Genomic DNA, 26222 nt, shown 5'->3' with positions numbered 1-26222 from the left:
GCTCTGTATTATCACACTGACAATTCAACCTTACTTAAATCTACAATCTTAGTAGCTGTATGCTATGTTTCTCTTCCAAGCAGAGTGCTGAACTGGACACACTATTCAGTTGTAAACTAAATGTGGCTTGTTACTAATATGGTATGCCCTCTTGTTCCCCTTATGTCATATTGTTGCAGAAAACTATCATTTACATACTTAAGGAATTCACTGTGCTTCTAACACTTGGTGGTCTGCTTGTCCTAATCTATACGCAAGTTAAAATGTTCAATTAAAATCATGCTGCTTTTGCTACATACTTATCCAATCTTTGCACTTGTACAATCAACCGCTTCAGAACTGCTACCAGATGGCTTATACATAATTCTGAATATAGCCTTAAAGTCTGAAAGAAATCCTTAAAACAAAACCTTCGACATTAGAAATACTAATTTATTACTCTCTGACTTGTCCTTTAGTTCAACTTATTTACTCACACTGTATTCCTCTCTCCTGATTTGATTACATATTTTAGTTTTCTTTTGTATTTCATGTCTAAAGTACAAAATCTTATGGTTATTTTAGTCTCTTTCCTTCCTTTTGTTTTTGAAGTATTTATCTACTTATCTATTCTAGTCCTACTCATCTAAATTGAGGAAGGCAGGGTTTAATTAGGTGGAGAAATTTGTTTTAGCTCAAGAACCTTGCGTTTCCAATCCAATCTTCCCCTATCTAATCCAGGAATGCCCACTAAATGCTATTTTCAGGATAGATCAGGTTAATTGCAAAAGTTAATTCATTAATTTCTGTTAATGTGCATTGTAAGAATAGCAAAGCCTACTATTTCAAACATTTGTCTGCATCAAGGAGCCCCAAAGTCAGATATAATACTACTTAATACAAAACATCTAGTTCAGTTATTATCACATGGAAATCATGGACACTTCGGAGTTTTCAGGGAGGAATTGTTTCCAAGATTCTGAATATTTTGATAATACCACTAATTCTAATACTTTATTAAACTGATGGAGGCAAGTCACCATGTAGTGACACTGGTCCCCAGTCCACACAAATAGGGAGAGTTACTGGCAAAAGGGCAAATAGACGGAGGTGGAGAGCAATTTGTATCTCGAAAACTATCTGTAACATTCAAAAAAAAAAAAAATTAGTACTGCACAGGAATAAGTAGTCCCTCACATTTCTCTCTCCCTGGTGAGATTGCCAAAGAGTATTTGTACCTTTTCTATAACACTTCTGTTGAATCATAATTGCTTAGGAAAACATTGCCAATATTACATTTAAAAGAAAACTTTCAACATGAGCACTGAAAGAAATGTGGATGCTGTAAATCAGGAACAAAAACAAAGTTGCTGGAAAAGCTCAGCAGGTCTGGCAGCATGTGAAGGAGAAAACAGAGTTAATGTTTCGGGTCCGGTGACCCTTCCTCAGAGGAACGGTCACTGGACCAGAAACGTTAACTCTGTTTTCACCTTCACAGATGCTGCCAGACCTGCTGAGCTTTTCCAGGAACTTTTTGTTTCAACATGAGTATGAATCACCTCTTTGCCACTTACTACCGTTTCCCAAAGTTTTCACAGAAATGGTCCAGCAAAATGCTTTTGATTCCCATACAGATCTTCAAATCCTCTGCTCTGCTCCACTCTGTCAAATTGCTCATCAATAATACTTGGGATAAGGTTGGCATTTATTGCATTTGAGAGATTGTGCTTTTTAGACTTTAGCCATCCTGTGACCACTTGAGCGAACTTACATTTCTGGATTTTTTTGTACTGCAAGCTTTCATCATCTGGATTTAGATATAGCTTGGATCTTTAATGCAAACAGGCAAGAGGAATTTTCATGACAGTCCGAAATGGATTTGAATTCACATTGCAGAGGCAAAGTATCAATTTTTTTTTTAGGTTTTCAAACTGAGGTTATCAGGCTTCTATCTACCATGAAATCCCCCAATGTATTGGTTTAATAGCTGTTTTTTATTTCCTTATGCAAGTAGAAATGTTTTCAGCAACAGTAGTGCTGTTTCTTTTAAGCAGATTTTAGAAGTTATAACACGTGTTCCCACAAAACTTAGTTCATCAGGCTCCTATTATCATTATGAAGAATAAATGAAATTTTAACTGTTTTGTAGCTTAATGCTCACCTGAACTTCCACCTACAATGCGATCCACGTTATATGGGTTTCTAGTTGTTCCATATACATTGTTGCTGGATTCGTACCACATACAGAGTTCGCTGCAGTTTGTTACACCTAATGGAATGGCACCAGCTTTTCGGAGGTTAGTCACAACAGCAGCATCCGTTAGGGCAATCACATTCTTACGGCTTACAAGGCCGGATGAATTGGGTGAACCTGGGCAGGGAAGGGAGAAGTGCAAATAAATGTCAATGCAAATAAATGTCAAAGACAATACAGCAAACTTTGTTTTAAATGGCACCTTTTCAATCGGCACTCGATAAACTGGCAAAAATATGCAGATACTACAATCTACAGTGATGTCCAAGTATTGATTCTGTAAATAAAGTATAACAGTGATGTGTATACCCCTTGCATTACAATTCTATTACTGACTGTGTTTTAACATCAATTTTAGGAGCAGTGTGATGTTTTCACAGTTTGAAGGGTTTTGATGTCTCGAAGATTCACTTGGTCAGGGTTTACTGCAGTTATGCGTACCTCGAGTACCCAAAATATTTCACCAACTGGCACACTCCTGGTCCCACAGGTGCCAGTTAATAAAACATTTGCTGTATCATAGAGTCATACAGCATGGAAACAGACACTTCGGTCCAACTACTCTGTGCCAACCATGTTCCCAAACTAAACTAGTTCTACCTGCCAGCATTTGGCCTGGATCTCTCCAAACCTTTCATATTCATGTACATATCCAAATGCCATAAATGACATACCTATAAAATGCACAAATTGAAATGAGTTGCCATTCTTGCATTTAATACTGCCATGTAGATAGTAAAGTGTCTGTTTCCAAAATGTTAAATCAACTTTTCCACAGTATTATTAAATTGACATACTCCATTCACTGATCAACTGGAAACCACAGTGATAACCTAGTTTCCACTTATTTTTCAATGAAGGAATAATATCTTTCATGAAGCTCAAAGTCAGAAGGTTGTATGTTCTTTTGCCACATAAAAGCACTTGGTTTTGTACCTAAAACAAACTAGAACACTACCAAATAGCCTTCCCTCAATACTGGACTAAAGAGATTTCTCTTAGGAAGATTATTTCTTTCACCCTCTCATTTCTTCTCTACATCTAGAGATTGTTCAGTATTGCAAACGAGGAGAAGGAAGTCTAGAAGATGGAGGAATGCAAAGGAAGTATTCGGGGAATGAGTGTTTCAGATTCCACCCAACAATCGTGCAACTAAAACCAGCATTGCACAATTTTGCCAAGTTCAAATAGCGGTGTATGGTCAAAGTATGCAGATTTCTTAAAATAGCATGTTTATGAACACTTTAAGCAAACAGCCATGGGATGAAGCAATGGCCTTTTGCACAGTTCATAGGTTCATACAAATGGTAACAACAGTGTGTACATTCCACTGACAAGTCAGACCTTTTACCAATGATTGTTGGACTATACTTTTGGAGCCAAGACAGAAAAATGCGAGAGATGGAGAGAGACTTGGTTCAGTCCATACAAAAACATACGATTAGAAGTACGTGTGACAGCAGTAGCATTTCAGCACAGATTACAATTTGGAGAATAAAGTAACAGATTCATAACCAGTTGACCTAAAACAAAATATACAAGATTGACAGGAAACCAAAGTAACCACTGAGATATTGTATTATGATTCTCTTTACTACCTCACTCACAAGTGCACTATGTTTACCATATCACGTTTCCATTCATTCATAAAACTGTGTTTTTTGTGGTACAGTTTAACTTACAAGATAAACCAATTTAAACATCCCTTCCTACGCTGCCAACCCGTTACTGTTTCTTTACACCTTTCAATTCTTATCAGCCCTATACTGCAAGCAGTGTTTAGACCTATTTCTGTATCAAAGGCAACACCTGAGTAAGTGTTAATACTGTAACCTGCTCAGAACAATGCCATCCCACCGTTGTGTCTCCATAACTCACTTGAAACTATGGAAAGATTGTAATATTAATTAGCCCTTAGGCCTACCATTTAGGACCACCATTTTGTACTAATGTACAGATTTATATTTTTTAAGTACATATTAAATAGGGCTGCTACCCCTTTTAAGAAAATTAGTATCAAAACGGTGATTCTGTGAAACTTCATGAATGAATGTGTAGGAATTGTCAAAAACCAGCAATAGTAGATGAAATCTCATGACCCAGCTGCAGGAGATCAATTTACTATCCTCTACACTTTTATTTAGTACATGTATAATTTCTCACTTATTTAGGTCATATGTCTAGTATTTTTACTAACATTACTAACTTTAAAGACAAAACTTCTCAATTATGCAAACTCAGAACGGACAGACATTCTAATCCCATCACAAGTAACAGCCAGCATTTAGCAAGTATTTAAACTATCTGCTGCTTCTCAAAGACAGATATCACGCAAACTTGTGTACCATAGATACAACTATGTGACACCATAGTGCTAAAATTTTAATGTATGTAAATCTGTTTATAAAAGAGACTGCTACAAAACTGTACTTTGGATTCCATCACCGCCTCGAACTGTGCCATTGCGGATGCTCAATAAAGAAGCTATTTTCGCCACTCACCGATCTCAGTCATTATTGAACACAATTCCACAACTTGGCGTAGTTGGCAGGATCACTGGGGCGACTGTTGAAACTGACCAGTCACTGACACTACTCTGAAGGTAAGAGACTTACTTCTTAAAGTTGTGACCTAGTCCCTGAACACGATCCTGAACCTGTCTGAGCTCAGGCCTCAAGCGCTCCAAATTGGCTAAAATTGCCCACTGCGAGAAACTGCCCATGGCACGAGTGTTCAGGTGACTGAGTGACCCCAATAAGGTGTCTACAATCTCCAAAGGTGGGCTGGCCCCTCCCGACATGACTGAGGGAGAAATGCTGCAGCAGTTACAAAACTGCATTGAAATACAGTTCTCATTAGGGAAAATCCTAACCAAAAATTAGGCAGAAATTCAATAATCCCAAAGGACAGTGGACACTAGATGACATGAAACTTGTCTGGGGAAAATCCACCCGATAGAAAGATAAGGACAGAATTAAATGATCCCACGTGTTCAAGGGTCAAATTAGTCAAAGGAATGAAATCATGACTCGATATAGCCCATGATCATGAATTAAACCATCTTAAACAGTAATTAAAAGCAGTGTATGAACAGCTGCAAAGGAGACATCAAAGCAGGAAAAAGGTGAACTTAAAAATCAAGCACTTGAGAAAGAAAATAAGAAACTGAAGGACGAGATAATAGTCCTGTCAGTTTCCTCCCCGGCTTCCACACCCATACAGAATTTGTATCTGACCACCTGTGACATCCAGGAAGTGGTTCAGCAAAACCAAGTTATCGACCTTGGGAAACAGAGGGGCAAAATAGATGGGTCCTCTAGCAATCAAAGTGATGAGGGCTGTATATCGCTAGCACCATTTTTACAACCCCTTAAAACCAAGAAGGTAAAAATAGAGAAAGTGGTAAGGCAAAGGTTAGAGGACGGCACTGAGGTGGATGCTCCGGCAAAACGGACCAAGAAACACGCTGCGCATGAACCTGTGACTCCTGAAAACAGACAGGTGGTCTAAAGGAATGCCTCACCCAAAGAAGGGGTCAATGAAAACATGGGAAAGCCTAGACTGGTTAAGGGGAATACATACGCTCCGCCCCTGGGGCGGGTTAAAGATCCTGAATGTTATTGTCACTAAAAGAGAAGGACACCTTCTCCATCAGGCAGTCAAAGCTGTCCTTGCAGAGTAAGAGCAGGAGCTGTAAGCTGGGTGGACAGCAATAAAACAGATGGACTATACCCCTGTAACCCAAGACCAATTGGATGAAAGTGAGGCTTGCTGTCAAAATGTTACAGACAAAGTCCCAGAATACGAGGAAAGATTTACAGCAAACTAGAAAGAGTATGCACGAGTCCCAGATGTGCAGGACCATACAGATTTTGAGGTTTGCTTTGTGGCTGGGCTTAAACCTGAACTTAAGATGCTAAAGTTCACCAAACCAGACTGAGACTAGAGGGGGTCTAATTATTTGGAACTGGTGGACTGAGCCCACTGGCTTGACCAAGATATGTGCGCCGAATTGCAAGTCCTACAGACAGGACAAATGGACAGCCTCCCAGTAACCCTGGAAAGACCCAGGACAAATGCCCAGGGAAGTGTTACATCTGTGGGAAGGAAGGCCACTAGGCTAGAGGGTGCTGGCAAAAAGGAAAAGGCGAAGTTGCCCAATAAACAATAAAGAAGAGGAGACCGTGAAAACTGGGAGTAAGACTGATCTCCTAGAGCAGTTAAGAGCTAACCAGACAGCAGCATCAGGAGCTGCTGAAGATGACAAAAGAAAACTGAGAGCCCACCCCGTACCCCTCCATGCTCTTACTGGCTTTATGTTAGCAGAGAGGAGATGGACTGCATATGACCATGAGGGTAGGCGAACTGGACATAGAGTGCCTTTTGAACACTGGAGTAGAGTTGACATGCCTACCCCAGAATGAGACCAAACTCCTGCTATACAGGACAGTGAGAACACCTTAAACAGCAGGAGCTGACAGGATCGAAATTAAAAGGAGCAAACCTATGCAGATTGCATTTGGCCCTGAGGAGTTAGTAATCTTTGTATGTGTAGGACCTGTAGCCTAGCCGATCCTCAGAATGGATATCCTCGCCCAACTAAATTCATCTTTTCATTTCAGTGATGGACAGATAACATGGTCCATCAGAACTCTACAAAGGAAAGAATTAAAAGACCATCCCATCTGGACTAAAGACAAGGACGACTGCAGGTTACCGCAAATAGGTCCTGCAACTTTTACCGGAACACCTCCACCTTGCACTAAACAGCACCTCTAACAGCCCAATGTCTGTTGTAGGAATCCACCCAATAATTCAGAGGTTAAAAAACCAAAAACACCTCTAACAGCCCGGTGTGGCCCATGCAAAAGGTAAGTGGGGAATGGAGATTAACCATAGATTACAGAAAAGTCAACCAATGCATTGATCTAAAGGTCCCACTAATTGGCGACCCCTCTACTATGTTCAGTGCCTTAACATGAGACCACAAGTGGTTCTCGGTCATAAGTATGGCTGATGGCTTCTAGTCAGTACCCTGAGCACCTGAAGTACAGTTTGCGCTTTGCCTTCACTGTACGGCAATGACAGTACACATGGACCAGAATCCCACAAGGATTCCACAACAGCCTGACAGTATACCATATGGCCTTACAAAACAAACTTGGTGAAATGCTGCCAACCGAGTCAGTTGTCATTCAGTATGTAGATGATATACTGATAGCTTCTGAAATGGAAAAGGAACATGAGATAGATCTGAAGACCCTCCTAAACCACCTGCAATGGACAGGTCATAAGGCCAGTACTGAGAAGGCTCAGATCGCCCAGAAAGAGGTAGTCTATCGAGGACAGAAAATTTCCCATGGGAAAAGGGAGATCACCCAAAGTCAGACTGCAGCCATACAGGCTGCCAAACAGCCTATGATAATTTGAGAACTGAGGGCTTTCCTGAGTCTGTGTAACTTTAACCGGGTGCTGGTTGATACCCAACTAGCCCAGCCCCTGACAGACATCCTGAAGGGGAAACGGGCTCGAAAGAACAAACTGCACTAACGAAGAAACAGGAAGAAGCCTTTCAGGACCTAACAAAAGCACTTTATTCTGCACCAGCATTGGGGATCCCCAATAATGAAAAACCCTTTACATAATTTGTCCACAAAGAGGGCTATATGACAGCAGCACTGGCTCAGGAACACAGGGACAGGTTGAGACCTGTTGGGTACTACTCAGGGAAACTGGACAGTGTAACCCTCGGATGAGTGGGTGGGGGGGGGGGGGGGGGGGGGGGGGGGGGGGGGGGGGAGATGAGCGGAGGTGAAGAACATCCTGCGAGAGCGGTGCAAACTATGGGCATAGAACATAGAACATTACAGCGCAGTACAGGCCCTTCGGCCCTCGATGTTGCGCCAACCTGTGAAACCAATCTGAAGCCCATCTAACCTACACTATTCCACTATCATCCATATGTTTATCCAATGACCATTTAAATGCCCTTAAAGTTGGCGAGTCTACTACTGTTGCAGGCAGGGCATTCCACGCCCTCATGGCAGTGGAAGTTACAGCGAGGTTGATGTTGGATCAGAAATTAATAGTTAAATGCCCGCATGCCATACACACTTTGCTCTCTAAGGAATAGAGTATCCCAGGTAAATGCTGCCGGGTGGGCCTGATGGACAGCAGACCTAGAAGATCCTAATCGACAAATAGTTTGAGAGCGCCTGGTCAATCTAGCTAAACTATTACCGGTGCCTACTGAAGGGGAAGATGGCAGCCATGATTGTGCGGAAACCTGCAGGAATTGGAGGGCAATAACCAAACAATGAATGAGGCTTTGCAAAAAGCAGACCTCATCCTTTACTCCGGAGGATCCTCCGAAGCCGGATGGGCTGTTGCTACACTCCACACTGTCACAACATCGGGAAGCCTACCCCCAAAGCATCCGCACAGAAAGCTGAATTACAGGCTCTGACTGAAGCCTGAATAGCAGAGGATCAGTCTGCCAACATTTATACAGAATCCCACTATGCTTTTGGAGCTGCCCACGACTTTGGCCAACTACAGAAACAGCATGAATCCTAATGACTGCAGGTACTTCCATCAGAAATGGGGAAGAAGTCAAGGACTTGTTGGAGGCTCTCCAGCTGCCCAAAGAAGTGGCCATATTAAAGCACAAAGCCCACATGAATGATAACACCATGGAAGCCCGGGGTAATGCCCTGACAGATCAGGTAGCCAAAACTGCCACCTTCAATCACTCCTGCCAAGAGCCTCAAGGGCATGTCTGTCAGCTTGACTTTGGGGCAGCAAATCAAAATATGCAAACAATGCAGAAGTAATGCTCCCAAGAGGAGAAATGGGAATGGCTTGATAATGGACACAGGCTATGCAAAGATGAAGTCTGGAGACTTGAGAATCAAATTGACCAGTCGCACCTGCCTTGATATCATATGTGGCACAACAAATCCACTAATGGAGACATTTGGGGTCTGAACAGATGACAGCCCGGTTCCAGCGCAGCAAGTGGGGACGAGGATTTAAAAGATTTGCTCAAGCAATAGTGGACTGCTGCCTCACTTGCCAGAAGAACAACCCTGGAATCAAAGTGCAAGTTCCCCAACTGAGGGCCCCGGTGCCTCCAGGGCCATTCCAGCTCTTGCAAGTTGATTTTTCTCTCTCCAACGATGTCAAGGTTACTCAGCCGTCCTTGTAATTGTGGACAAGTTTTCCAAAAGCTGCTCCTGCGAGAAAGGCCACTGCCAATCACACAGCCAAAGCCCCCAATGGGGGCTACTCAGCAGCATTGACTCAGACCAGAGTTTCCATTTCACGGGAACAGTGTGTCAAGACATTTCCCAGTTATTGAGGATTAACTGCAACTTTCACTGTCCCTATCATCCACAATCATCGGAGCAAGTGGAAAGAACGAATCAGACCCTGAAACAACAACTGGCTAAATACCACCAGGGGGGAATGCCCTGGCCTCAGGCTTTACCAATAGTTCTATGCAGTTACAGGGCTACCCCCAACAAAACAACATAGCCGAGTCCATTTGAAATAGTGACAGGCAGGCCAATATCCCTGCCGGGGACAACTGTCATCTTATGAGTGATGCCTTATTGTCTTACAGCCAAGCACTAAGACGCTAATTTCTGCCTCCTCACAGGTATCGGCTGCGTGGAAGGACCTACCGGAGGGAGATCATGACATTGTACCAGGTGAGTCGGTTCTTGTAAAAAATTTCCACAAGGAACCCTTAGGTGTGAAGTGGAAGGGCCATACCGGGAGCTGCTGATCACCCAGTCAGCTGTCAAGGTCCGAGAAAGGAGGCCTGGATTCACACCTCCCACATCAAACAGGTATCCTACAATACAGCAGAACCAGAGATTGACCGACTGCTATAGTATATACTGTCATTTTTTTCAATTATGTTTTCATGCTATCGGGATATTCAGAGTTACGTGCAAATACTTATCTCTGTATGTTTTATATCTATACCAAAGCTTCTAATCTGTTCAAGTGTTGGATATGTTCCCACATTCCCACTCACTCTAAAGGGGGAATCCCAGTCTACATTATTCCCTTTACTGAATCTGAGATGGTAGAGTGGTACATTTATCAAAATTTCACATTCTCCCCTTCTCCAGGCCGTGGGATGTTTGCCAATGTACATAAACTCAAAGGGAGGGGAACTCAGTTCTCTCTCAAACATGACAGGGACTATTGAAGCCTGCAGGTCTACCTACCATCCCCTGGCCAGCTTCTCTGAGTGGTACTAGCCCAGTTAAGATCGTACCCACAATCCTCCATTCCTGGCCCTCACTAACACCTCAAAATGGGAAAGACCACAAGGATCCTTGTGTTTTATCTACTCTCCAAAAGGGGGGCAAGAGATGGGTCCACAGCAATTGCTCTTGGTATTTCAAAGTCACAGCCTCATCCAGTCGATTGACTGATTTTGATAAGGGTACAAGTGGAGGCACCATCTCTGTGCAATCGTATCCGGAGGTTATTGCCCACTTCATCTCCTATAATGGCACTTATTTCATCAGTGGCCATAGAGCACACCCGTGGCTCAGCACCCTCTGGCAAGGTTCATGCTACTTCAGGTATGTAGTCCCATACATATATCACTCTGCCAAACCGCCTCGCTGGAGACAGAAGACAGCCATCTCTGAAACCCAGCATTTATTTGCTATTGCATTTCCTTTCTATGGTACGGCCAAACTGGTCAGAAGGTAATAACCCTGGCTTCGGTTCTGGAAAAGCTGGGAAATGACACATTCTCTGCCCATAGCTGAATAAATGATGAAATTGTCGCTATTCGCTATTCGGTCCTTGATTTTGTTTTAGTCAAGAGAGGGGGCATTCTGTGCCCTGGTTGGCTCCAAATGTTGCACCAATATCTCAGATAACTTCAAAAGTATTATCAATCTGGCTGATCATATTAGGCAGAAGGTTGAAAAGATCAGACAACCTCCCTCTACGCTGTGGAGTTAGGCTACAGAGTGGCTGGGTCCTTAAGGACCTCCATTGTACGGGGACTCACGATGTTTATTATTGTTATTCCAGCTGTGTATGTCGTTTTCTCTTTTATAAAGTGCAGTTGCCAACAAACTATTAAAAGTATAAACCATCCCCTACTACGAGCCATGTCTCTGTAAGCCCCTCCAACATCTAAAAGACCCAAGTGGTACATTTGAGTTATAAGAATTGACTGATTCTCTTCAAAGGGTCTCAGTAGAAACAAAAGCGGGGACTGCATAATATTGTATTATGATTATCTTTACTAACTCACTCACAAGCGCTCTATATGTTTACTATACTGCGTTTCCATTCATTCATAAAACCGTGTTTTTTGTAGTACATTTTACTCTTACAAGATAAACTAAATATCCCTTCCCACGCTGCCAACCCGTTACTGTTTCCTTACACCTTTCAATTCTTATCAGCCCATACTGCAAGCAATGTTTAGACCTGTTTCTGTATCAAAGGCAACACCTGAGTAAGTGTTAATACTATAACCTACTCAGATCAATGCCATCTCCACCATCATCTCTCCATAACTCACTCGAAACTACGGAAAGATTGTAATATTAATTAGTCCTTAGTAACCATCTCTCGGGACCTGAATAGGCTGTAGGACATCAAAGTTTCCTCCACCAGCGTGTCCCTACAATCTGCTGTTTTATTATCTCTTTGAAATTTCCTTAGTACAGTGTTAAATAAATAGGTAATGTATATCTATTTCTAATTTTTATTTAGGACTACCATCTGATACAAACATCCAGATTAATACTGTTAAAATACATATTAAACAGGGCCGCTACCCCCTTTAAGAAACTTACTATCAAAACAGTGCTTCTGTGAAACTGCATGAATGAATGTGTAGTAACTGTCAGCAACAGTAGATGAAATCTCATGACCCAGCTGCAGATCAGTTTAATATCCTCTATACTTGTATTTAGTACACAAAATTTCTCACTTATTTAGATCACATAGGTCTAGTATTTTTGCTAACATTACTCATTTTAAAGACAAAAGGACTAACACCTCTTAAATATGCAAGCTCAGGCCGGACAGACATTCTAATCCCATAAGGAGTAACAGCCAGCATTTAGCAAGTGCTTAAACTATCTCCTGCTTCCCCAGTACAGATGCCACACAAACTTGTGTACAATAGATACAACTATATGATATATCAGAATGCAAAAGGTGTTAACAACTTTTAACATAACTCCATAAATCATGTTTATTAATCCAATAACCCACTAATTCGTGGTTATAATACTAACTGCAGATTGCCAAGTACTAGCCAGCCCCCAGTCAAACTAATTCAGGAGTAGTAGAGATAGTAGGAACTGCAGATGCTGGAGAATCCGAGACAAGGTGCAGGGCTGGATGAACACAGCAGGCCAAGCAGCATCATAGGAGCAGAAAGGCTGACGTTTCGGGCCTAGACCCTTCATCAGAAAAGGGGGAGGGGAAGGGGGTTTTGAAATAAATAGGGAGAGAGTGGGAGGCGGATAGAAGAGGGATAGAGGAGAGGATAGGTGGAGAGGAAACAAACAGGTCGAAGAGGCGGGGATGGAGCCAGTAAAGGTGAGTGTAGGTAGGGAGTTAGGAAGGGGATAGGTCAGTCCAGGGAGGACGGACAGGTCAAGGGGGCGGGATGAGGTTGGTCGGTAGGAGATGGAGGTACGGCTTGAGGTGGGAGGGGGGGATAGGTGGGAGGAAGAACAGGTTAGGGAGGCAGGGACGAGCTGGACTGGTTTTGGGATGCGGTAGGGGGAGGGGAGATTTTGAAACTTGTGAAATCCACATTGATACCATTGGGCTGCAGGGTTCCCAAGCAGAATATGAGTTGCTGTTCCTGCAACCTTCGGGTGGCATCGTTGTGGCACTGCAGGAGGCCCAGGATGGACATGTCGTCTGAGGATTGGGAGGGGGAGTTGAAATGGTTCGCGACTGGGAGGTGCAGTTGTTTATTGCGAACCGAGCGTAGGTGTTCTGCAAAGCGGTCCCCGAGTCTCCGCTTGGTTTCCCCGATGTAGAGGTAGCCACACCGGGTACAGCGGATGCAGTATACCACATTGGCAGATGTGCAGGTGAACATCTGCTTGATGTGGAAAGTCTTCTTGGGGCCTGGGATGGGGGTGAGGGAGGAGGTATGGGGGCAGGTGTAGCACTTCCTGCGGTTGCAGGGAAAAGTGCCGGGTGTGGTGCAGCTGGAGGGGAGTGTGGAGCGGACAAGGGAGTCACGGAGAGAGTTGTCCCTCCGGAAAGCAGATAAGGGTGGGGAGGGAAAGATGTCTTTGGTGGTGGGGTCAGATTGCAGATGGCGGAAGTGTCGGAGGATGATGCGTTGGATCCGGAGGTTGGTGGGGTGGTACGTGAGGACGAGGGGGATTCTTTTTTGGTTCTTATTGCGTGGACGGGGTGTGAGGGATGAGGTGCGGGAGATGTGGGAGACACGGTTTTGCTACCGTATCAGGTTACAACCACTTCAATTTGCGGTTAAACCCCACTTGAAAGTCAACTCATGCATAACGCGCGATGTAAACAACCCCATTTAAACAAGACCGACATTCCATTCAAAGGTACAGTCAGGCGTGACAGATAACAAAATTGCACAGACACTACAGGATGGAACCTTTTTGCATCCCCACACCAAAAACTGTTACTTGATATTAAAATCCAACTGAATAGCTGCTATTACCAAATCGTTTATCTTCTCCCTCCAGCTAGAGTAACTCCAAGTATCAGTCAAAAGGTGATAATTGGATAGCCCTGCAGACTTTTCCTGTATATTATGTAGCTAAGTACTTGTCCCAAGTTTTTATTCAACATGTATATAAAACTTTACCCCACTAATAGAACTAACAAACGCTATGCAGCGTATGTAAGCAATCTTTAACTTACTAATAAAACTAACAGCGTTATGTCTAGACCCGCGCAACCTTGAATGAATGAATAATAGCAAATAGAACCCACAGATGGACACAATCATGAAACTAACTAAACAAGACTAACACCTTTTGAATTACGCAAGGATAAACCAGACAGACACTCCAATCTCATTAAAATAACCATTAATACTCAACATTAACCGGTAACATTTAGGATATGTTTAAACCATTTCCTATTTCCTGCAAAACAGTTTTTGTACAATGTCTACTGCTTAACACTCAAGTGTTAGAATGTTAATGTATGCTTGAATTCTGTATAAAATGGCTGCTTTTGAGCTATGATTTTGGGGAATTCTATCTCGCCTTACACCGTGCTGCTGTGAAGGTGCAATAAAGAAGCTGTTTTCACCACTCACTGATCCTGGTCGTCTGGTTCTTCGAATGCGATCTCACATATGTGACACCATAGAGCTAAAATTTTAACGTACAGTCGGTTCTAATATAATGCGATAGTTGTGTCCTCTTGCGATCTCGCATTATAAGGAAACTGAGCAGTAACCGCGCCATTTAAATCGCATTTTTGCCAATACAGGTAAGGAAAGTTCGCGTACTACAAATAGTGGTCTAATTTCATCAATTGTGTTAAAGCCAATTTGCACTGAAGAAACACGAGTTATAGCAGACCCAATGGTGTGTAAAAATTGTATACAAAAGAGGCTGCGGTAAAACTGCACCTTCAATTGCATCGCCGCCTCGAACTGTGCCACTGCGGATGCTCAATAAAAAGGCTATTTTTGCCACACACTGACCTTGGTCATTATTGAACATGATCCCACACCACTTAAGTGATCATTATGAAGAATGACAATTAAATTGTGATTGTTGGTAGCTTCATGGTCTTTATTTTTCTTTTTTCTTCATTCATGGGATGAGGGTGTCGCTGGCTGGGCAGCATTCATTGCCCATCCCCAATTGCCCAGACAGCAATTCAGAGTCAATCACATTGCTGTGGGTCTGGAGTCACATGCAGGTTAGACCAGGTAAGGATGGCAGTTTCCTTCCCTAAAGGACATTAGTGAACCAGATGGGTTTTTCTGACAATCATTAGATTATTAATTCCAGGTATTTTTTATTGAATTCGAATTCCACCATCTGCCGTGGCGGTATTCGAACCTGGGTCCCCAGAAAATTATCTGGGTCTCTGGATTAACAGTCCAGCGATAATGCCACTAGGCCATTGCCGCCACCTGCGCTTCCATCTATAATATAGTCTACATTGTGTCACAAAGGAAATTTTGTTAACACACCTTCTAATGCAATTGCTTCTTTTACCGTGAAAGGAACACCGAGGTAAGGAACAGTCTCTTCTAGCAACTTCTCATCTTCATTTCCTTTAGCAATCCTGTCATCCACCTTCTGGGCCTCCTTCAACGCAGATGCAAACCTACAGTAGCGACGAGTATGTCGATGTAGTTTGGGACAAAAAGAATATAAAAATTACAATGCTAAAATTGAGATATGAAAGTCAGACTCAGTCTTTACAGTACTTTGAGTCAAATTCTAATTCTTTAGTAATTGGGAAGGATTAATATGATAGTTCAGGCTAAAATAACATTTTCCCTTGAATCAAGTACAATAACCACCTTTTGTTGTTTTAACAACTACACCAAAGTCCTGATATAAATTTCACATTGTACCAACTGGTTTCCCAATTTGTACGGGAACCTAGAAACAATGGGAAAGATGGTAATGAGATTCTGGAAGAAACCAAGTCTGAGGCATTCAAAAGCTCACAGGGATGACTTTTGAGAGCATTCAGATGAAGCGGCATGGTCTGAAAATTGTGAAGGACCTGATGAAATCACAATCCTGCTTAGCCACTCCACAACTGAAGTACTATGTAGAGTACTGGCCTTCTTATTTAAGGAAGGTTGCAAACAGATTGGAAGCAGTTCAGAGAACATTTGCTAGACCAAGATATAGCTAATACCTAGAATTGACAGGTTGTCTTGTGAAGAAAAGTTGAAGAAGCTCAGCTTCTATCAGCTGGAGTTTAGATGAGTAGGAGATGGCTTAATTGAAATGTATAACATTCCAAAGGGAACAGACAGGATAGATGTGGGAAAGGATGTTCTCTCTTGTGGGATAATCTAGAACTTGGAGTCACTGTTTAAAAATAAGATGACAACATTTCAGACATATGTGGAGAATTTTTTCCTCACAGATAATCATGGGTCTTTTTAACTCACTTTAAAAAGGCAGTGGAAGGCAGTAGATAAATTCTGATAATCAAGGGAGTCAAAGTTATCAGGAGTAGATGGAAATGTGGAATTAATAGATCAGCCATGATCAAACTGAATGGCAAGCCGTGGCTCGTAACTCTTATGTTCTAGAATGAGTTCAGTAGTAGCAGGGAAGGCAAATGTAATGTTAACCTTTATTTCAAAAGAGTATAAGGATGAGGAATTCTACTTGAACTACATAAGAACTAGTTAGAATCACATGCAGAATACTGCAAACAGTTTTGGTCCCTTCATCGAAGGGGAGGTATACTGGCATTTGAGGCAGTCAGATAAGTTTTACTAGGTTGACATTGAGTATGAATGGACTGTCTTATGATGAGAGATTGATTAGGTTGGGGCTGCACTCGCTGAAGTAGAATGAGAGGTGACCTGATTTAAGCGTACAACATACTTAGGGGGCTTGACAAGGCATAAGCACAGAGGTTGCTCCCCTTGTGGTAGAGTTTCAGACCAGACATCATAATCTTAGAATAAGGAGTTGGAAGTGAGGAGGAATTTCTTCTCTCGGAGGTTTGTGAATTTGTGGCATTTATCGCAGATGGGCTATAGAGGCTGGATTATTAAGTACATTCAAGGCCGAGATAGACAGATTTTTAATCAGTAAGGGAATCAAAGGTTATGGGGAAAAAATAGGAAAATGGAGCTGAGGGTCATCAGATCAGCCATGAGCTCGTTGTATATCAGAGTAGACAATGAATTGATTGGCTTTCTCTTGCTCCTACATTTTATGTTCATATGTCAGCGATGGCAGAGACTAAACAAAGCCGAGTACTATCAAATATGAGAGGAAAATGGTGTATTATCCAATCAATTTTCACCCCTTCCTTTCTGAACGTATTGATCCTCTGCTGAGATATAGTTTCAGAAGTCACAGGCATTCTCCACAATTGATACAAGTGGCCACTTATGTGAACCTCAGTAGCAGGCATCAGCAAGCTAATACTTAACTCTGATCTTGTCAGCATCCAACTTCAACTTTAACCCCTCCAACACATATACACAAACTGTTCAAGAATTGGGCACAGATGTAGTGTATTGTTGTTCCTCCTCCCCAAGATGGTAAGTTAGAGACTAGTACAGCACCCCTAGTATTGTCGTGCCATATTATTCAGATAATAAGATACTTGGATGATCACTGAAAAAAATGTGTTTAGGCAAATGGTACACAAAACAAATTCCTTACCTCTCTGCTACAACAGCATTAACTATTGGATTGATGACCCTGATTCTGTTGATATATTCTTGTATTACATCCACGCACTTTACCTAAAATTAATTGCAAGAGATGAATTGTTAAATTTGGATTGTAGTTTGTAACGTTATTTCATACCAGCATCAGAAATTATAACATCTACACAGAGAAACATCTTGGTGATTTATTTTTCTGCTTATGGAGGGGGAATGCAAAGAAAATTACAACAAATATACATGCTTATTCAACCATTAAATTTGCAGCGTGGGGGGAGGATTTCTCTACAAAGTCTAAGCACAAACTCCATATTCTAGCATTATTCTGTTCATGGCTCTAGAGTTTGTAGACTTTGCTTCAAGAACATGTGGCAGATAATTCCATACACTACAAATATGTTACGTCTCCATTCCATTCTACATACTAGATAAAATAGCAAGGGAACTGAAAATGCAAATACAGGCAGTCCCCACGTTGTAAACAGGTATCCAGTTCTGAACATAATACACGGCAAAATAAAACAGCCGTTCATAAGTACAGAAAATGTTTGTATGTCAAATATTTAAAATTACGCCCCTGCAGAGGATTGCATTTAAGTCAGGAACCTTCTGTAAAGTGTAACACGAGTATGAACTGTTCTGCCATCACTCTCATTTCACTTTTATTTTGTAACATTGTGTCTGTAAACATGAAAAATAGCGGTGGCAGTACTAGTTGTGAAACATGGTATTAATCAGGGGAAGAAAGAAGTGTGCAGCATGGGTAACCAAGTTATCATAGGAAACAATCTGCATGTGAAATGAGCGAATCAATTAAACACTACAGCTGTGGAATTTCTGAAGTGCGGCAAGAATAGTTCTCTACAACTGAGGAGCCAAGTGGAGCACATACTATACTTGATCTAGTAGAATGTAATCAAAAAAATGCCAAATAACAATCATATTTAAAAAGAACCTTGGAGATGAGTGACCGCAATATGATAGAATTTGACATTACGCTCGAAAGTGATGCAGCTGAAGCAAGGATGTTAAATTTGAATAAGTGAAATTATGAAGCCTCGAGGCACAAATTGACTGAGATGGATTAGGTAAATACATTAAAAGGCATGACAAGACACAAGCAATGGATATTTTTTAAAGAACTATCAATGATATACAGCAACTATACATTCCTTCAAGGTGCAAAAACATGGCTAACAAAGGAATTTCAGGATTGAATAAAATTAAAAGAAAAGGCCCATAACATTGCCAGAAATAGCAGTAAATCTGAGGTCTGAGACATTTTAAGAATAGGAGTACCATGAAACTGTTCAGGAAAGGGAGAATAGAATAAAATCCAGCAAAAATAAATATAAAAGCAGACTATAAATGCTTCTATTCGGCTGCAAAAAAGAAACGTTTGGTTAAAACCAGTGTGGACTCATTAGAAATTCCACAGAATTTCAAATGAGGAATAGGGCAATGGCAAAGAAGTTAAATGATTGCTTGGTTCTGTTATCACTGAGGATGATTATAAAAAACTTCCAGTATTAGTGAACCAGTCTTAGTAAGATTGCACTAGAGAAATTAATGGGGCTGAAAGAGGATAAATCCTGAGGACTTAATATTCTACAGCACAGTTTTGAAACACAATAGAGATAGTTGATGCATTGATGCTTATGTTCCAAAATTCTATACATTTTGGAATGATTTCCACAGATTTGAAGATAGCAAATGTCACCTCACTAATTAAGGGAACAAGAGAGAAAACAGGGAACTACAGACCTGTTAGCCTTACATTAGTAGTTAGGTAAATGCTAGAGTCCGTTGTAATGGATATAATAAATAGACACTTGGATGTTAATGATCTGATTAGATGTTATCAGCATGGTATATGAAATGAGAAATTGTGTTTGACAAATTTAAAATTTTTTAAAGATGCTAAAAACAAAACTAATAAAGGAGAGTCAACAGACATAGTATACTTAGGCTTTCAGAAAGCTTTTGATGATAGCTTGGATTATGATTTTGTTTTGCTGTTAGCCAGAGAGTAGTAATAAATGGGTAATTTTCATATTGGCATTTTGTAACTAGAGCTACAGGATCAGTACATGGGCACCAGTTCACCACAACATATATTAATGATTGGGAGGTGGGGACCAAATGTAATATTTCCAAGTTTGCAGATGATACAAAGCCAAGTAGAAATGAGAGTTATGGGGTAGATAAAGAGGTTTCAAGACCATTTGGAAAGGCTTAATGACTGGGCTAGAACATGGTAGGTGGAATATAACGTGGAAAAATGCGAGGTTATCTAGCTTGGTTTGAGGAACACGTGCAGACTATTTCTTAAATGGTAAGAGTTTAGAAAATATAGACATATAAATGGACCAAGGTGTCCTTGCCAACAAGTTACTGAAGGTTAATGTGCAGACACAGCACGCTATTAGGAAAGCTAATAGAATGTCTGCCTTGATTGCAAATGTGTTTGAGTGCAGGAGTAGCGAAGTCTCACTCCAATTGCACAGGCACTAGTTAGACTATACCTGGAATATTATGTGCAATTTTGGTCTCCTTACCTCAGAAATAATATTACTGCTACAGAGGAAGTGTAACAAAAGTTCATCAGGTTTGTTTTAGGATGGCAGGACTGTCCATGAGAGAATGGGCAATTAGGGCCTGCATTCTCTGTACTTCCAAATAATGAAAGCTGATTTCATTGATGCTTAAAGGGATACACATAGTAGGGGCAGGTAGCATGTAGCCCCTAGTTGGGGAGTCTAAAATCAGTGGACAGAATATAAAAATAAAGGGGATGCTACTCGAATCCAAAACGAAATTTTTTTTTAAAATTCAGAGGGCTATGCACCTTTGGAATTCTCTATCACAGCAAACTATGGAAACTCAGTCATGGAGTATGTTTAAGAAAGAGATTGATATATTTCTGGAATACAGGATTATAGCTATGGGTTGGGAAAATGGTATTGAAGGGTTGCATCAGCCATGATCATACTGAGTGGTGGGGCAGGCTCAACAGGCTGAATGGTTACTCCAGTTCGTATGCTCCTGAAGCAAAATGTCATCTTGTACAATAACTGTTTTGAAAGAATAAAGGCTTGTTGAGAATAATTTACAAATGGTGACATCACTAAATGAGTATGGGATATTAAAGGCAATAATCAACATTTTATTTGATGCTATAAAAGTATTGAACATATACTACAGCAAGCAAAACTAAACTGGAATGGCAGATAAATAATCAAAGTCACTTACTATTAAACTAGTCACTGTGACACTGGAGGCGACCCAGGACAGGCATGTCACCCAGGGAGTGGGAGGGGAGTTGAAACGGTTTGCAGCCAGAAGGTGTTGTCGTTTGTCGTAAACAGAGCGCAGGTGCTCTGCAAAGCAGTCTGCAAGCCTCTGCTTGGTCTCACCAATGTAGAGAAAGCCACATCAGGAGCAGTGGACGCAATAGACCACATTGATGGATGTGCAGGTGAACAGCCGTCTGATGTGAAAGGTTTGATTGGTGTCTTGAATGGAGGTGAGGGGGAAGGTGTAGGGGCAGGTGTAGCACTTCCTGCGGTTACAGGGAAAGGTGCCAGGTATGGTAAGGCTAGTAGGGAGTGTGGAGCAAACGAGGGAGTCGCGGAGAGAGTGGTCCATACGAAAGGCAGATGGGGTGGGGGAGGGAAATAGATCTTTGGTTGTGGGGTCGGATTGTAGGTGACGGAAGTGGCGGAGAATGATACATATGATACGGAGGTTAGTGGGGTGATGTGAGGACAAGGGGGATTCTGTCTTTGTTTTTGTTGGGGGGCGCAAAGGGATGAGAGGGCAGAAGTGTGGGAAACGCAAGAGATGCAATCAAAAGGATTTTCGACCACCGAAGTGGGGAATTGGCGGTCTTTGAAATAAGAGGACATCTAGGATGTTCGGGAGTGGAACGCCCCATCTTGGGAGCAGACATGGCGGAGGCAGAGGAATTGGGAGTAGGGGATCGCATTCTCGCAGGAAGGTGGGTGAGAGGTGATGCAGTCTAGGTAGCTGTGGGAGTTGGTGGGCTTGAAACAGATGTCGGTTTCGAGGTGATCACCAGAGACAGAGGTACAGGAAGGAGAGAGGGGTATCAGAGATGGTCCAGATGAACTATTAGGTTGGGGTGAAAGGTGTTTGTAAAGTTGATGAACTGTTCAAGCTCCTCATGTGATCAAGGTCTGCGTCAGGGAGGGGGGAGAAATGGCACAAGAACTGTGACCCTGGACTGCACATCCTGTACCAGGTGGGAATTCAAGGGCAGCGTCTGTGTCTTGAATGATAAGACTTCAAGGCAAGACAGGTTAGCTGTCTGTCAGAGCTCAAGCAGCAGCTGGTGTCACTGAGGCACATCCATTAGGTTCAGAGTTTTGTGAATCGCAAATTTATGCACTCACCTACAGCTTAAGGGGTTACAAAGAGAAGGGAATAAGTGACCATCAGGCATTCAAGAAATAGGCAGGTAATGCAGGACTGAGTGCATCCCACTCTTCAACTAATATTCAGCTCTAGTGAGTTGCAAAACCAGACAGCCACATGTAAACATGTTATAATGAAACAGAGGCTTAGCTCAAAGAGGAAGAACTGAGAATTAAATATTCCAGGATAGAAGGTGCTCAGGGAAGATAAAGAAAAAGGAAGGAACAGGAGTGACAGTACTGATAAGAGATAACTTTTCAAATAAGGAACAAAAAAGGCACAAGTGCATTGACATTGCTGGTGTAGCCTATAGCCTACTATAAGTGGGAAAAGTGTAGAGGAACAAATTTTCAAGGAAATTAGAATCCAACAATGCTAGTGTCATAATAGGAGACTTTAATTATCCAGAATACACAGCAGGATAGTAGCAGTATAAAGTGCAGAGAGGACAAGACTTCCTAGAGGGTGTTTAGGAGAACACTATGAACTAACGGACATAAATAAGGTGCCAAAACAAAAAAACAAAATCAGAAACAAAACAGAAGTTGCTGGAAAAACTTAGCAGGTCTGGCAGCATCTGTGGAGAGAAAGCGGAGCTCACATTTTGGGTCCAATGAAAAACTTGGTATTTATGCAGAACATGGGGAAGTGGGAAAGGAGTAAATGGTAGGTAGAAATAGAGCCCAAAGAGACAGAAAAACACCGTTGGATGGAAAAAGGAGAAAGAGGAGGTAAAAGGTCAGTCTGGGAGAACGAATAGCTGCTAATGGGGACTACAAGTAGCTGACAATGGGTTGCATGTGGTATCAGCCCATGTGATGACAAGGCTGGGTACATGGGGGTTGGGGTAAGGATGTGGAAGCTTTTCCAGTGGTAAGCCATTCGGCCCCTCAAGCCTGCTCCACCATTAAGTAACTTATTCCACATTTCTGCCAACCTCCAATAACCTTTTGCCCCTTATCAAGAATATTTTTAATTTTAGAAGTATGCAAAAAGACTTTGTTTTACCACCTTTGGAGAAAGTAAGCCCCAACAACTCAACCCTGTGAGTAAAAAAATGACCTTAATGGATGACCTTCGACTTCTAAACTGACCCCTAGACCCTCCTATGTATTTTCCATATCTACCATGTCAAGAGCTCTTAGGATTTTACGTGTTTCAATCAAAGCATCTCTTGCATCCAATGAAGTTTAGGACAGCAAGTCGGGCCTATCTAGCTTATCCTTGCAAAGCAATTTATCCAATCCCCCTATTTGTCTTATGATCCCAGCTGATGTTATTACTAGACAAGTCAGCTTCCGAAATGAAATCTGGCTTGAAAGATCAGATTTTGCTTTGGCTTTAATGAGGTTGTACCTCACTGAAACACCAGCATGTACTGCTGCATATTTTGTTTTAACAGTAAGTTCATTAATATAAAGAAACAAAGATAAAATAAAAGGAAACCAAGCCATTTATTTATAACACAAAGATTTTTTAAACACAATAACGTATAATCCTAATGATCCCAAAACACTCCTTTACATATTTCAAAAAACATTGCTTGCACAGTATCCAAAGCACACTTTGTACTGTACTCACACCAGCAAAACCTACCATACATCTTAGCTTGAATGTACTCAGTTTCAAATAACCTCAAGGTTTTATCCAAATACTTATATTTGTGAACTTTTATTAATTCCTTCTTCCAAGGTAAACTCGCGTTAACAAATCTAACCATTTTCTTTCTTTCTAAGGAGCAGAGATTTATATACACACTTTCATCAAGCAGTTTGTAGAACTCCCAAAACTGAAGCTAAAATGGAAAGGTTTCTCTAATCAATAGGTATTTTCCCTAAGCTTTAAAAAAGTCAAGCCCAGAAATTTCCAATAAACTTTGATGGACAATTGTTTACCTTACTTGATTCAAAACCTTCCCCCCACCACACTTTGTACACAAAAACCCATTTGTTCTGAAAGCTAGTAGAAATATTTACAAGTTAATTATTGAAAATGTTCCACTGAAGTGGTTTATAACACTAGCAGACTGAATGTAAACACCAGGAAGCTTGGAGGAGACCTTGCAAATGGTGGTGGTGCTTCCATGTGTCTACTGCCCTCGTTCTTCAGGTGGTAGCGGTCTTAGGTTTGGAAGGTACTGTCTAAACAGCCTTGGGTGAATTATTGCCATGTACCTTGCAGATTGTCCAGACTGCTGCTACTATGCATTTGCTGTGGATGGAGTGATTGTTTGACAATGTGGTGTCAATCAACAAGCTACTTTGTGTTAAATGGTATTAAGTTTCCTGAGTGTTTTTGGAACTGCCAGACATTCAGGGAGTATTCTATCACACATTGGACTTGTGCCATATAGACGATGTACAAGCTCTGGGAAGGCAAGTGGTGAGTTATATCCTGCAAGATTTCCAATATCTGAGCTGCTCTTTCTGAATCATGAGAAGAATGTGAAGAACTGGGAAAACAGGCAAACAAATGGCAGATTAAATTTAGTGCGCAGAAATATGAACTAATGCATTTTGGTTGAAAGAATACAGAGACAACATAAACAGAAAGGTACAATTCTAAAGGGAGTGCTAGTGCAGGGTAATGCTGGTTACATATGCATTAACTAACTGAAGGCAGCAAGGCAAGTTGACAGATTGCTTACTAAAGCATACAGTATCCAAGGAAGGCTATTGTGGGGCAGTGGTAGTATTCGTATCCTATTAACCAGGGTCAAATCACACTATCCTGCAGGTGTGTAAACATTGCTCAAAAAGATTATCAATAGAACCACAGTATCCTGGGATTTATAAATTGGTGCAGAGTACAAACACAAGGAAGTCATGTTGAAATAGTATAAAACACTTCAGCATCCAGTTCTGGCCACCACACTTTACAAACTATGCCAAAGCAATAGAAAGAGTGTAAGGTGCACAATAATGATACCAGGGATGAGGCACTTCAGTCACATGGATAGGTGGGGAAACAGAAAATGTTTACTTTGTATGAATGACGGTCCAGAGGAGATTTGAGAAAAAGAGAAAAGCAAAATATGCGAGGTTGTGACGGGGACAAGTGCAAACTAAGTCTTTCAAAAAGACAACTCAGATCATCATTTTAAATGAAAACTGCAAGACTACGAGGAAAGGGTCAGGAGTGGCACTGGACCAAATTTTTTTTACAGGGCCAGCACAAACACAGCGGGCCGAACGTCCGCCTTCTGCGCTCTAATCTATCGACGATTCAAATGCTCAAACTATCAGGGTGAGGGGTGGGGGTGAAACTGTGTGGATTGCAGAGTATCTCCGGACAAACGTACATTGACCAGCGGCATCGTTCACACGGGACTGTTGTTTTCCAGCCAGTTGTGACCTTCGCTGATGAAGAGACGAGTGTAACCAAGACCAACTGAACCACAGCTGGCAACACCATAAGCCAGATAATCACAACACAACACGGTCAGGAAATTAAAAAAAAATCAGCCCTATCCCCGAATGACAACCGTTTCACATCATTCCGTTTTCAGGTCGGAGATCTGTCACAACTTCCGCGTTCGGGGGAAGGGGATGAGGGGGTGCACCTTGGCCTCAGCACCTCAGGCGACTGCTGCAAGCCGGGGCGGCCAGGCCGGCTCGATCTCCCGACCGGCTCGATCTCCCGACCGGCCCCGCAAACCCCGTACCTGTCGTTGGCGGATCCTGCGGGCCAGCTCGACGCCGGGCAGCAGCAGGAGGGGCTGAACGGCCGGCGGCACCGGCCGCAGGTCCCGGGAGCCGAAGGACTGCACGAGCGAGAGGAAGGCGAGCAGCAGGCGCGAGACGACACGCAGCAGCAGCGCAAGGCCCCGCTCGAACACCGGCCGGGACATGTCGCGCGCCCCTCCAAAGGACAGACCAACCGTCTCTGCTCGAGACCGGGCAAAAGGCGGGACCCGAGGGTGGGACCTGTGTTCATGCGTGGGCGGGGCCTGAACGAGAGGAGGGGGCGGGACTATCTTCACCCTAGGCACCACCCAGATCTCCTCACTCTCCGCATTCCCTTCCACCCTACTCTCCACCTCCTCTCTTCCCCTTTCCCGCCTATTAATCTGCACAACTGTTTTAGTCATTCGGTAACTTTACCACTGTGTTACCATATCTCCATAGAGATAACAAGGTGTAGAGCTGGATGATCCCG

The 26222-nt window shown here is 42.2% G+C and overlaps 1 protein-coding gene across 4 annotated transcripts in view; it reads right to left on the bottom strand.

The window, feature by feature from the left end:
• Positions 1 to 26222, bottom strand: part of LOC109931830 (fatty-acid amide hydrolase 2) — a 65780-nt gene that overhangs the window by 33222 nt on the left and 6336 nt on the right. For 2 of the 4 annotated variants that reach the window (XM_048604990.1, XM_020531099.2), the window contains exons 1-4: positions 25729 to 25967; positions 17623 to 17705; positions 15444 to 15580; positions 2141 to 2350 (exon numbers count right to left, since the gene is read on the bottom strand). In XM_048604990.1, coding sequence (XP_048460947.1) covers positions 2141 to 2350; positions 15444 to 15580; positions 17623 to 17705; positions 25729 to 25914 — 616 coding nt within the window. In that variant the 5' untranslated portion in view covers positions 25915 to 25967. Of the gene's footprint in view, positions 1 to 2140; positions 2351 to 15443; positions 15581 to 17622; positions 17706 to 25365; positions 25687 to 25728; positions 25968 to 26222 lie in introns of those variants that run through there. The other 2 variants (XM_048604991.1, XM_048604989.1) reach the window with 2 other exon arrangements.

The sequence above is a fragment of the Rhincodon typus genome, chromosome 14 (genome assembly GCF_021869965.1).
Source record: "Rhincodon typus isolate 14 chromosome 14, sRhiTyp1.1, whole genome shotgun sequence".
In the NCBI taxonomy this organism is placed as follows: Eukaryota; Metazoa; Chordata; class Chondrichthyes; order Orectolobiformes; family Rhincodontidae; genus Rhincodon; species Rhincodon typus.
Note: the sequence above shows the minus strand (reverse complement) of the source record. Positions and strands in the feature narration are given on the sequence as shown.